The sequence below is a fragment of the Natator depressus genome, chromosome 15 (assembly GCF_965152275.1).
Source record: "Natator depressus isolate rNatDep1 chromosome 15, rNatDep2.hap1, whole genome shotgun sequence".
NCBI classification, from domain to species: Eukaryota; Metazoa; Chordata; order Testudines; family Cheloniidae; genus Natator; species Natator depressus.
In genome coordinates, this window is record NC_134248.1 from 26,123,830 (window position 1) to 26,136,933 (window position 13,104).

General features: G+C 43.7%; 1 protein-coding gene across 2 annotated transcripts in view; it reads left to right on the plus strand.

The window, feature by feature from the left end:
• Positions 1–13,104, plus strand: part of SETD1B (SET domain containing 1B, histone lysine methyltransferase) — a 70,222-nt gene that overhangs the window by 38,168 nt on the left and 18,950 nt on the right. The window contains exons 8-12 of one of the 2 annotated variants that reach the window (XM_074972344.1): positions 4,510–4,683; positions 6,608–6,695; positions 10,009–10,226; positions 10,684–10,822; positions 11,450–11,890. In XM_074972344.1, the coding sequence (XP_074828445.1) occupies positions 4,510–4,683; positions 6,608–6,695; positions 10,009–10,226; positions 10,684–10,822; positions 11,450–11,890 (1,060 nt within the window). The remainder of the gene's footprint in view (positions 1–4,509; positions 4,684–6,607; positions 6,696–10,008; positions 10,227–10,683; positions 10,823–11,449; positions 11,891–13,104) is intronic. The other variant, XM_074972345.1, reaches the window with a different exon arrangement.

The following is a 13,104-nucleotide window of genomic DNA, read 5'->3' on the forward strand; positions in this document are numbered from 1 at the left end:
TCTTCGCTCCAAAACCAGAGCCAAATATAAGGCAAATATTTGAAAGTTTTGCTCCACCAATACCAACACTTTCTGATATCAGCTTCCCTTCTGGGAAGGTTACTCCGAGAGCAGACGTTTTTATTTCTATTTTGATAAAGATCTGTAGGCATGCATTATTTTGTGCCAGACTTGAACCTGCTTATGGGAGGTGTTTGCTTCCCAACACAGGTGTGTGACTGCCATTAACATGAAGGCTAAGTATATGCCTTAGTCAATTAGAAATTATAGGGATTTTGTGAAGACTGTCTGAATCTTTCTCAGAGGATTTAAACTGTACCCCATGCAATGAACATTGTATCAGCTGTTAGTTGGCTAATTGCTCCCTTTAAGAGAAAAGCTAGCATTATAGGACATTTAAGAGCCTCAAAACTTAAATTTTTACAATCTATTATTTGTTGCAGTGATTTGCAGTAAAATAGCAGCAGATACATTCTGCAAATTAGACTTTCAGATGTAACATAGAGCCACGGTTCTCATAACTTGTTACTTGAGATCCTATGGCATTTTTTGTAAGACGCGAGGTGTTAACTCTGCCATTGAGGAGGAGTCCTCTACTTTGAGCTGGACGCGGTGTTCTTCACTTCCTTTCCAGCTGCTGTGTTCCACCTCCAGACATTTTGCTGCATTTTAGTGCTGGGTTAAATGTCTTGCATCCAGAACCAAGCCTCTCTCCTTGATTAATACTCAAGACATTCACTTCTTGCCAAGAAGCATGTATCAGGGATGAGGTCCCTCATGTTAACAAGGGAATGAGTGCAGCACAAAGCTAGCTAGTGGGTGCATAAAGGGAAATGGGATAATTTGAGAAGCTGGCTTAAACAAGACCCTGAAGTGACCAAACATAAGCAGCTGGCGGCAGAGCTCTTCAGTGGCAGCTCGGTCTATTTTATACACTTCTCCCACCGCTAACTGTCGTGTTCTCTTCGCTCACCTGGAACTTACAGCCTGATTCAGCATAGGCAATATTTCTAAACACGATCTGCATAGACTCACTGCCACAGGGTATGGAAAAGTTTGATAGTCTAGTAAGATTAATAAAATTACACTCTTATGAAAATAGAATTGCAGTTACGCTAACTAGGATCAGAAGGAGCAGGGCTGTTGATGCTGCAGGGTGTGAGCTGAACATCGGCTGGGATCTGAGAAATCTTTGTTGGCTATGTATAAATATTATACAGCTAGGTGAATTATGGGGGGTTCAAACCTTCCTCTCAAGTACTGGCCTGTGCAGGGTTCCACCCTGGATGAACCAGTAGGATTCTGTTGCAGTGTAACAGTTACTGTGTAGTGACATTGAATTCTATCAGAAAAGTCCATTTGACTAGTTCACCTGGGCAGTCTTTTGTTCTGTGTTTGTACTGACCCCCATATAATACATTGGGGTTCCTAAGTACTACAGTAACGTAAAGAATAACAATTAATTAATAACCTGATGCTATGCCAGAACTAGAGCTCCAAAGCCAACCTGCCGACTGCTGTCCAGCAAGGTCTAGTGGTCTAAACAAGCCATTTTGATCTTGTAACTTGGGCCTATTAAAGTTAATCTAGTATTACCTGTATTCCTTGCTTGATATCCTCCTCAGGCTTGTTCTGTATTAGCAGATATGAGCTGAACTTGTATTTTGTGTTCATTGATGACAATAAACTTTGACCAGTTTAGTCGATGAACAGCAGTAGAAGGAATTGATCTTCAGATAATGCTTGTGAAGCCTCATTATGGGATGGGTCAGAGTGAATTTTAGAAATCCATTCCTGAAGATCCAATCAGAAGTAAATCCTGTTATCCTTCACTTAAAAGCTGTCAAGAGTCCCCACTTCTTGAGACAGCTGCACATTGATCCTGACCCCTCCCGACCCACAAGGTCTAGAGCTCCAATCTTGAAAAGGTTTGAATTCTCTTCTCCACCTGTTGGATCGAGTTTTCCCATCCACAGCTACCTTGGATGAGCCGTGCTTTGCTGCAGCTTGTCAAAGTGAGACTGTAGATTTGTCTGTCAAGTCTCTGAGTGCCTAATATGTTTCATTTTAAAGATTTTGCTGTTTCTATATTATCTGGGCTTGGAGGCCTCTGAGGCTTTTTATCAGTATGGGCCTTGACCCTCCTAACTAAAAAGGAACACTTAGCTTTTCTTTGACTCTCATCATCCTTGCTCTGCAATATTTTGCCTTAAATTAAAAAAGAAAGAATCTTTAATTAAAAGGTCCAAAGTCACTTATTAGTTCTATCTGCTAATACATGAAGTCTAATAAAGTGGGTTTAGGTTATAAAGGCCATTGGCTTCTCTAACCCATCTAAAATTAATTAGTCTTGTCCAGCAGAACATTGGTCCTTCACAGGTACAAATGTAACTCAGTTACTTCATGTAGTTTCACACAGCTCAGAAAGATCAACATTTGTAGGTTTCTGGGCTGTGAACGTGAATCTGTTTCAATAATGGAACTGTCTCAAAAAAGTGAGTAGTATCCTCTTTGGTGGTCCACATGTGGTTCTGTTCAAGGTCCAGGAGCCATTCAGGCAGCTTGAAAGTTAGCTTGCTCATTGACTTCTGATTGAGAGAGTATGATTTGGAGTATTATAGATTCTGGCTCATTGGTAGAAATGTATTCTCTTGTTAAGCTGCCTATTTTCCTCACAAGTTCCTCCAGCACGTGCTTTTCCAGTTTTATTTTAATGTGGGTACTGAATTCTTAGTTTCTCTAAAGGTGGTAGCTGTGGTTCCAGCACCTGGCATCAGGGAGACCTAAAACGGGCTCTGAACTTGGCCGTACTGCCCATTCACCTTGTCAAGACTTGGAGACACCTGCTGTTTTAAGCTGCACCTCAGAGGGTTTAGAAAGCATGGCTCAATCTGGCACAGTATGTGGAACAAGGCTTGAGAATGTTCACTGCTTTCCTTGATCAGAACTGCTGTGGTGGCTTCCAGAAGCAAGATTCACCAGAGAGAGGATAGTGTGACACCGGGTACCTGGTCAGTCCCAAAAAGGCGTATGTGGCTCGAGTGCTTTCCAGCAGGATCCACTGTCATCATTGCTCAGAGCAGTTAGTGTCTCTTGTGCAGAGAAATAGCTTCTTAATATCCAAGATGGAAGAGGACTTCTCTTCATGTGAAGAGTAGCCAGGTCATTTTTCCATCCCTTTTAAACTTGAGTGCTCCCCAGACATGCCAGAAACCCAACATGGGTTATCTGGATATATTAGCAGCGTTACGGTCTGTTGGACAGGATCCTGAAGCTGATGTAGACAGCCAAATGCCATTGGACCATTGCTTGCCTTTACTCCCTTGACAAGTGGATCACTTTTTAAAAAAAAATTCCCTCCTGTAAGTCTTTAAGGACTTGATGGTTTCCAGACATCAAGCTGTAGGCTCTTGGGTGTATAACATATAATTCATCTGCAAGACACAATTTGAAAAGATACTATCAACATCGATAATCAAATTTTGGGCTGATTTGCTTGATTTTTTTTTTCTTTCCCTTTTGTTTGTAAATCCATATAATTTTTTTAAATCACTGAAAAATTTCTTTTGATGCTAATTCTCATAAGTAGCCCTACAATAATAAATCAGTCTACGTATCCTAATATGCATGAGGGAAACATACAATATGAACCTAGCATATCCATGTCCATGCACATACATAAATTGGAGGGGGCGTGGAATCCCATTACAAAAGGATCAGGACAACCAGTGTCAAGCAATTCTAACAAACGGCAAATGGGGAAAACCTCTACTCAAATCATTTAACCGGTCTATGACTGTATCCATCCCACCAAGGAGGGATGTTGAACTGAGGTAGACATTCTTCCAGTTCAGAATGCAACTCCTTGCACAAGCATCAGAGGTTCATCTATGCTAAAGTGTCTGGTTGTGGTGGCAGTTCTGAGAGCCCTTGCGTGCAATCCCTATTTCTGCAAGACTGATTCCCCCTAATTCCCCCTCTCCTCTTCATTTTCTCTTATCTTACTGGTTTTGGACTGTGATGTCTTTTAAGGACTTATTTGCATATACAGTGTTGGTTGTCCTAAAGTTTCCCTTAGATTGATCCTGTTTTGTTTAACTCTTTGATGATTGGGGCATTGGTAGAGAAGTGGCTTAGATGACCTAATACAATTCTTATCCCTGATTCATCTGGGTCAAGCCTGACCAATGGAAACTTGAACAAGTATGTTCTGTATTTGTCATTGACAGCCTCAACATTGGTATGCTAGGGAGGCGTGAACAAAAGCTCAAATTTTCTAAAAGACTCGTCTGCGCGCGCGCACACACACGTGCACACACACGTGCACACATACCCACACCCCCTTTAAGCACATGTGACATAATGGTGCACCTTTCAGAAGATGCTGTCTTTAGAGAAGCTAAAGCCTGAATAGGTGATGGTCCTTCCCCGGGGTATTTGAGGCATTTCCAATGTTTGCATACCCACCAGGGTGTTGTTGCCTCTTTAAATGTTGTTTCTTTTATGCAGGCATCGCTCACTCCAGTGAAGTCTGGTGAAAATAAAGATGAGGAAAAACCGAAGCCAAAGGATCGAATTACATCCTGCCTCCTGGAGAACTGGAACAAAGGAGAAGGGCTAGGCTACGAGGGAATTGGCTTGGGCATTGGGTTACGAGGGGCCATCCGGCTGCCATCTTTCAAGGTATGAGTTAGAAAACAATAGCAGTCTTCCATGGCTGAGCATTCAGAGTATAGATGCTGCCTTCCTTTTTCTGTCCAGATCCCCACATCCCGACACTCTCACTTTTTTCTACTGTGTTTCTTGTCTAACAACCTCCCTCGCTTTTAATGGCACCTGAAATCTTTGGGGAGGGGGATCCCTACTCCTTAGTGTCAGTTTCTCTTAACATTTTGACACCATCTGTGTGACTCTGATTAATGAGAGCCGCTCTGTAGCAATGCTCGGACCCCAACCTCATCCCAGTGAAAACTGGGGGGACCGTTATTAGGAAATAAAGTTTCAGCACTGCTGGAAAAAACAGAGTTTCTGCTAGGCTGGGTTATACGCAGTTACCAGTCAGCATGGAAGAGACAAGGCAGCTTTAAACCATGTTAGATCAGGAGGTGGACTTGACACAGGTGTGGAAAGTGCAACTTTGCTTACTTCAATGGGTTGTCACCCATTTACACCAGAGTGGAATTTGGGCCTAGGTCCCTTTGTAACACAGTTCAAGCATGTTTTGCCAGGCAAATGGCTTAATTCATGTTAGCAGGAACAATTCTGGATTTTACACATGCCGATTTTAAAATGTGGCTGGGGGTGGAGGAGTTGAGTTAGAAGACTGCTTGCAAAATATGCTTGCCCCACTGCATCTCTGATTAAGCACGTCTGGGTATTAAATGCTGCAAGCAATATGCAAAGTATGAAAAATGCACAATACCCTGTGCAGCCAGAGTGAGAGAGACCAAGTTGGTTATCTTATTAGGTTATTATTTCTATCTTCTGCTAGAAGAAAGAGAGATGAGAGCAATGGAGTGGAGCATACCTAAATTCCTGAAGTCTGAAACTGTAAATTTGCTTTGATGCTTTGTAGTTGTGGTGGCTGAACCTTAATGCCTGGAAGGTTTCAGTGCCCCTCTTTGAGTTTACCGAACTGGACTGAAAGTCTTTTCCAAAAGAATCATGACACTTCTGCCACCAGTCAAGAGGCAGAAGCATGGGAAAATGGACAGTGGTTTGGTGAGAGAAGTGGGGAGTAATTCACTTTTCTGAACTCAGCAGTTTGGCTCTGTAATAAAGTAAAGATTCAAGGGTGTCTTCAAGTCCTAATTTAAAGCTAACCTTGCTTTGAAGTTTCTTTAGCTGTCTCAACTTCCCTGCTTTAGCAACCAATTTATGTCAGTTTAACTACGTTCCTTGGGAGTATGTCCAACCTCCAGCATAGACAGCGCTATGTTGATAGGAGAGCCTCTCCAGTCGACATAGCTACTGCCTCTTAGGGAGGTGGGGAGTACCTATGCTGACGGAGTGTAGGTAGTGTCTTCACTGCACTCCACCACGGTGAGTAGACAAGCCCTCAGTCTCAGGTTCCCTTTCGTTTTTCCCACATCTTCGTATATTTTAGTACCTAGAGGTAACAATGCAACCTGCTGGCATTGAAATTTAATACAAATTGGGAGGGAGAATTTCATTTACAACTCAATTCTATTTGTGAGCAAAACAAACAGATCAACAGCTCTTGAAGTCAGACACTTTCTGAGCATTAGGGCGTGTACACGCTACCACTTATGTTGCTCTGCGGTGTAAATAAGCCACCCCCGGAGCGATGTAAGTTATACCAACCTAGGAGCTGGTGTGGACAGTGCTGTGTCGGCAGGAGAGCTTCTCCCACCGACATAGCTACTGCCACTCATGGAGGTGGATTTATTATGCCGACTGGAGAGCTCTCTCCCATTGGCATAGAGCATCTTTACCAGATGTGCTACAGTGATGCAGCTGCAGCACTTCTAGTGTAAACCAGCCCGTCATGACGCTAGCAAAGTAAAGCAGCTGGGATCTGCTTGGAAAGTTGGTTTCTTCAATTCTGCGTACCTTTTTAGAAATGCTAATTCTGTTCTTTGTTCAGGTGAAGAGAAAGGAGCCGCCTGAAGCTGCCTCAGCAGGAGATCAGAAGAGAATCAGGCCCTCCACGTCTGTGGACGATGAAGATGAAGGTTTGCAATCCACATTTAATTGATACACAAGTGTGAATGCAAACCATACAAAAACTGAATTCCTTTCAACTTCTCAGCAGCACATTCACTTAGACACACAGTCAAGAATTTGAGCCAAAATTCAATCTACTTTAAAACTCTGATCAGCTGGGTGATACCTGCTCTGGATTGTGCTCCTTTAAATTTACTATGACCAGGAAATGTAAGACCCAGGGTTTATGCATAACTTTGCCATATTTTTGTTCCACTGCTGCAGAGCTAGTCAGCGAGCAGAGGGAGCTCAGGTTAGTTTAGCAATCACATTCCAGAGCTGTGTTTATCTTACCAGTAAGGGAAAGCCAATTTGGCTTGGATTTCATTTACAAAAAAAAAGAAAAAGGTAATTTATTTGTTAAATTTAGAGGGGAAAGTCCATTTTAAAACATTTTAACTCTTAAAAGTTTACTCCAAACAGTGCAGAGTAAAAATAAGATGATAAATAAAGGTCAGTTGAGGATCTCTTTAAGACTAATGTGCAGTTACTATCCCATATAAACTTGATCCTGGATCCTAACAGCTGCTCATGCAGCCGAAGTAAAGAAGAGGGTTTATAAACCAAACTTATTTAAGTAGTTCTAACCATATAAGAACCAGAATGTACTTTAGATGAAGTGAGCTGTAGCTCACGAAAGCTCATGCTCAAATAAACTGGTTAGTCTCTAAGGTGCCACAAATACTCCTTTTCTTTTTTCTTTTTACGAATACAGACTAACACGGCTGTTACTCTGAAACCTTTAGATGTGGCTGTGAGGAAAGATGCTTAGTTTCAATAAACAAAGAATTCCATCACACAATCTAAAGTTTAAAGCAAACTCCCAGTTCTTGATGTGTTCACACCAGTTAGCATGTGATTTCGGGTGGAGGGGCACAGGAAGGACTCCCTCAAAATATTAATCCTTGGGTTCTTCCTTCCCTATTTGATTAGTGAAGCAGCACACAGTATGTGTGCTGCTCCATATGCCAGGTACATAAATGGCCAATGCTCCAGTGTAACTAACACTAGTCCTTCAAGCACCATTGAGATTGCAGTCATTGGCAGCTAAAGGGCTAAACGTTTTAAGGCTTTCCAAAGCCCAGCAAGCTTGCATTTAACCCTAATATAATGGAAAGGGCTTTATCACCTTTACTCTTCCCTTGATATTAAACCCTATTTTTACCCTTTTACCTCTCCTGGGTCTTATTCTGAAGCGCACACACCAAAATTTAATCCCTTTCTGAGGCTGGCAGCATCTCTCTCCTCTTCAGGAGCAAACCAGGGCACAACTAGGCAGAATGAACCCCCTAACTCTAGCGTGTGGACCTTCCTATTGAACGGGAGTTTCTGCAAGACCCTGCTCCACAGAGTGGAGCCACCCAGCAATCCTATGAGCACCACACTCCAAACCCAGTCCCTGCTTTTTCTAGGCATCGTTTTCTGTCTTCGCTGAATAACGGGGACTTTGTGCTTGGTTTTAGGGTGCTCTTCCAGTTGCACTCCTGCAAATGCTTGCAATAAAAATATAAGGAACTCAGAGGAGGTTGCTGCTCCCAATGATGGCAGCTTTCCAGCCTCCTTTTACGGACCCTTCTGGCTTCCCCTGTACAGAACCTCAACCCCTATGTGTGGCAATGTACTGTTCTTCATCTGCACCCACATTTAACCCTATCATTGCTGCCATTTTCCAAATTTCAGACCAAAGAAAGGTTAGAAGGCTGGTTGTCAGTCCGCAGCCTACAAAGCGTTAACATTATATCAATGCACAAAGGGCAGATTAAGGCAGACTCCTGGGACCCAGGCCCATTGATCCTTGGCGATTCAATGCAGCAGTTCAATGAGGAATCAAGTCGATAGGTGGGGTAAGGCTGACAAAGTAATATGGCAGAAAAGTCTGGTTGGGAGAGGGCCATTAAGCAGGCTGATGTTTATTGAGGATGACTTTTGAGCTTTGGTGGCTTTGGGCCCCTTTGATCATGGTACCCTTGTGCATGAACAAATCCCAGCTCTGGTATTTAACATACAGCTGGTCAGGGTGCGTGCCGGGGGGGCATGTCAAAATTCTGGGTTTCCTTCAGGATTTCGTTCGATGGGTGATGGTACTCCTCTTCCGCTCCTCTCTCGTTGCTGTCCCTGCCAGCACCCTCTTTCCCCCAATACACCTTCACCACAGAAAGTGATCTTGGCTTCAGTTATCACCCTCATGCTGATGACTCTCCCATCTGCTTTTCTTCCCCGACCCGCTTCGCTCTCTCCAACCCTGCATCCCACTTTGTCCGGCTGACGTCTCCTCGTGGGTGTCTTGCCACTACACTTAAAATAAAAGGGCCAAACTATGCTTTTCCGCCCTCTTCCCTTTTTCTCTCCCCTTCCTCTGACACGGGTGATGGCACCAGCATCCTCCCAGTTACTCAACAAGTCGCTGACGTGAATGCCGTCACTGACTCTGGCCTCTCTGAAATCCCACACTCCCGGGTTTTATCCAGGTCTTGCTGCTGCTTCCATCACATGCCAGGATCCCACCTTTGTTCTGTATGTGCACTGCTAAAACACTTGTTCAGGCTCTTGCAAGCTCCTGTCTTTACTACTGCAGCTGCCTCCTCTCTGGCCTTTGTGCTCCACCTTGTCCTCCCTAAGTCCGTTCAGATATCCACCTGTTCATCACTCTGACCATGTCACTCATCTCTTTGAATCCCTCTGCTGGCTCCTTCTTCTCCACTGCCCTTTTCTGCCCTTACCTTTAGGGCTCTTTACAATACAGTCTCCTTTCCGCTTACTGCTCCTGTCTCTTATTTGTGCCACCTCACCCAATCTGCTGTGCCAGGTTTGTCAGCTGCGACCACCCATTTCTCCACATGTGTCTTCTCTTTATTCCGCACTGCCACTTACGCATGGAACATCTGCCCCAAACTAGTCCATAAAGCCACTTCCCCGTCCTCCAGTAAATCGCTCCTCAAGACACACTTCTGATGGAAAGCCTGTGATAAATTGCCAACTAATAATGGCTACGTAGATGGCCCCTAGGTATGACTGAGATCCTTAATATTTCTTGTTCGCCCTCCCCATTTCCTCCTTCTATTGTTACACCCCCTTGTTATGCTTTGCCTTAAATCAGACTGCAAATTCTTTGGAGTAGGGACTCTCTCTTGCGTAGTACAGTAGGGTTTTGATCCTGATTGAAAACTTTGACCACTGCTATAATACTATTAATAATAATGTTATGAGCTTACCCATGATAGTTGAATCCTTGACATGAAGGTGTTTTGATTACAATTCTCTTCTCTTCTTTCCCCTCACCAGAGTCAGAAAGGGACAGAGACATGTCTGATGTTACTTCAGACCTGTCTAAGAAGGATGCAGATGCAGTAGGCCTCCGAAGGAGACCAGCAAGACCATTGGAGCTAGACAGTGAGGGGGAGGAAGGAGATGAGACTTCAGGTAAAGAAGAAGAATCCTGTTCTGAAAAGGAAGATGAGCAGGAGGAAGAGGGAGGATTGGTGAAAGCAGCATCTGGCAAGGTATTTTGCCCCCGCCCCAGTGCGTCACACAATTAAACTGTGGAATTCTCAAATCCTGAGTCTCCAGCTCTAATCACTAGACTACACTTATGAATAAATGTAGTTAGAGTATCTTAGATAAAATTATATGGGCTACTTTTCCTGATATTTGATGCCATAGTTTACTCACCAGCTCAAAACAAATTTCTCCTCCCATCCCCATTGTATAATATCACAAACTTAATGTCTTACAGAGGTGGGCAAACTGTCTTTTAATTTGCCTTTTGTTTGATTTTATTGGGACACAACTTTTGAGAGTCTGCACTGATGCACATTGAATTGTATGTCCAGAATTATTGTCTCTTTAGGTTTGTTTACTGCATTCATTGCTGTGGTATTTGAGATTTTGGTGTATTTATTAAAGCCAATACACAAAATCAACATATTTTTCTAAATACTAAAATATTTACTGCCAAAGGAGGAAGATGAGGAGGAGGAGGAGGAGGAGGAAGACGAAGAAGAGGAGGAAGATGCTGACGAAGAGGAGGAAGAGGATGAAGATGAAGAAACGGGAGTAGAAACAAGTGAAAAGGAAGATGAGCAGGACTCTGAAGAAGGTATGCAGTCTTACTAGAAACAAAGTAAACTTTAGCTTCTGGTCAGGTCCACATTTTTGTTAACAGTAGAATTGCTCACCTCTAGGCCAATTCTTAAGCTTGTATTCCTGCTTAAGTATATATAATAGGGGTTGCTATCATTTGAACTGGTTCTAACTTTGTGCATATTGGAGTTTACAGCACTGGGTTATAACAATAACACTCCACCAAATCAAAAATTGAGAATAAAATTTTATTTTAAAATATACTGTAAATCCCCCCTTTGCCTCTCCCCCTCACCCCAATTGCCACTTTTAACAGTGCAGAGAATAGTTTCTCCACGTGCACTCATCCATGCTCACTACCAGGGCACAAGCAGACACCAACGTTTCCCATGATATCTAGAAGCTCTTCTCTGGGAGCACAGAGCTTCAGAGGACAGTTTTGTTTTATATCATTCAAGAAAAAATATTTTCCCACACTGATTTTTCTTCTAAACGTGAGCTACATTTTTGTCTAAAGAAACCCTTGAAAATCAGGAGGAAATCCCCAAAAACTCTATCCAGGGGATTAATTTCTGTAGTTTCACATGATTATTTAATGAGCTCATAAAAGGACAGTAATAATAATAACGTCTTATCCTTGCAGAAGATGTAGTGAGTCCCACATCTTCCAAAGCTGAAGCTGAATCATCTGATGAAAGTGAGGACTCCTCAGAATTTGAGTCGAGTTCTGACTCGGAGGAGGAGGAGGAAGAAGAGGAGGAGGAGGAAGAGGTGGTGGCTGAAGACCAAGATAGAGAGGCCATGGCTGCTGAAATAGAGCTTGAGTCTGCTAGTCATGAACTAGCAGATGAAGAAAAAGAGACCATCCTGGAGCTGTTTCCAGTGGAAGACTATATGGAAGCAACAAGCCTGGCACTAGAGGCCCCAGCTATGGCCATAAAAGAGGAAGAGATGGAAGAAACCAAGCAACAGGAAGATGAAAGTGGTGAAGTGCCAGAGGAATCTACTGCTGCTGCTGAAGCTTTGATGGTCACGGAGAGAGACCAGGAAGTAAAGCTAGTGCCGTCCCCTATATGCGTAGCAGGTACAGTGGGTTAATGTATTTTGGCATCTGTCGCTGTAGTATCAAAGTATAATATTCTCACAGCATCCAACTCTGCATACTTTCGGTGCCCCTCTTGTCCTTTCCTCCTTCTTATCTCTGCAATAATGGGTTGGTCCTGGAGATGTCCTCACTGGGGAAGGAGATTTGGATTGAGCTCTTGATCATCTGGTAAGGTGTTCTACAGCTGGAGTTCTGCTGCTGAAAATGCTCTGAGCATTGCACCCAAGAGTCTTATCTTATCCCAGTTTAGTGTCGGTGTCCTTCTGGAGCATAATAGTCTTAGGGCATGTCTACACTATAATATAAAACCCGTGGTACTGAATCTCAGAGCCCAGATCAGTGGGCTTGGGCAGCAGGGCTCTAAACTTGCAGTGTGGACATTCAGATTCAGGCCGGAGCCTGGTCTCTGAGACCCCGTGAAGTGGGGTGGGAGAGGGGTTGTGTCTCAGAGCCCAGGCTCCAGCGTGAGCCTGAACATCTAAACTGCTATTGTTAGCCCCACAGCAGGAGCCTGAGGCAGCTGACCCAGGCTCTAAGATTCAGTGCTGTGGGTGTTTTATCACAGTGTAGACATACCCTTAGAGGTGTGTGAATGAATAAGTGGCCTATGAAGGACCAGAGAGTTAATCTATGAAGTGCCTTGTAGATGAGCACCGTGACTCTAAATTTAATGACAGCCTGAAGATGGCTCCTTTAGTGCTTTGAGTTCTGAAGGAGCTGTGTGACTGGGGAATGGAAAGAGATGGTTAACAGGGCTTGAGAGGGGTGGAATCACAGACCTACATTAGGGGTTTTTCACTTAGCGCCATTGTAAATGAACATTTGTCCCAGCATCCTCCTCCCAGGAGAAGGAAATTGGTGTTCTGGTGTCTTCCTTAAATTTACAGAGTCGTATGTTACGTGTGAAGACAACCTCTAGGAGATTTTTAAACTTGTTATTAAATATGAGTGAGATGGGTAAAGCTTGCAAATCTACAGGCTGTGGAGAATACCACCACGGGGCGGACTGGAGTTCGGGTCCCTGCTCAGCCATTCGCTCCTGGGCTGCCCTGGGACCCGGAAGCTCTGGGCTGGTCATAGGCTCACCATTGAGGGACAGAGAAGGAACTACTTTCTAGAACAAGCTGTTGTCCTTGGAGGACACGTGGAGAGACTCTGATACATTCTGGAGACAGCCACATTCCACTCCAGGG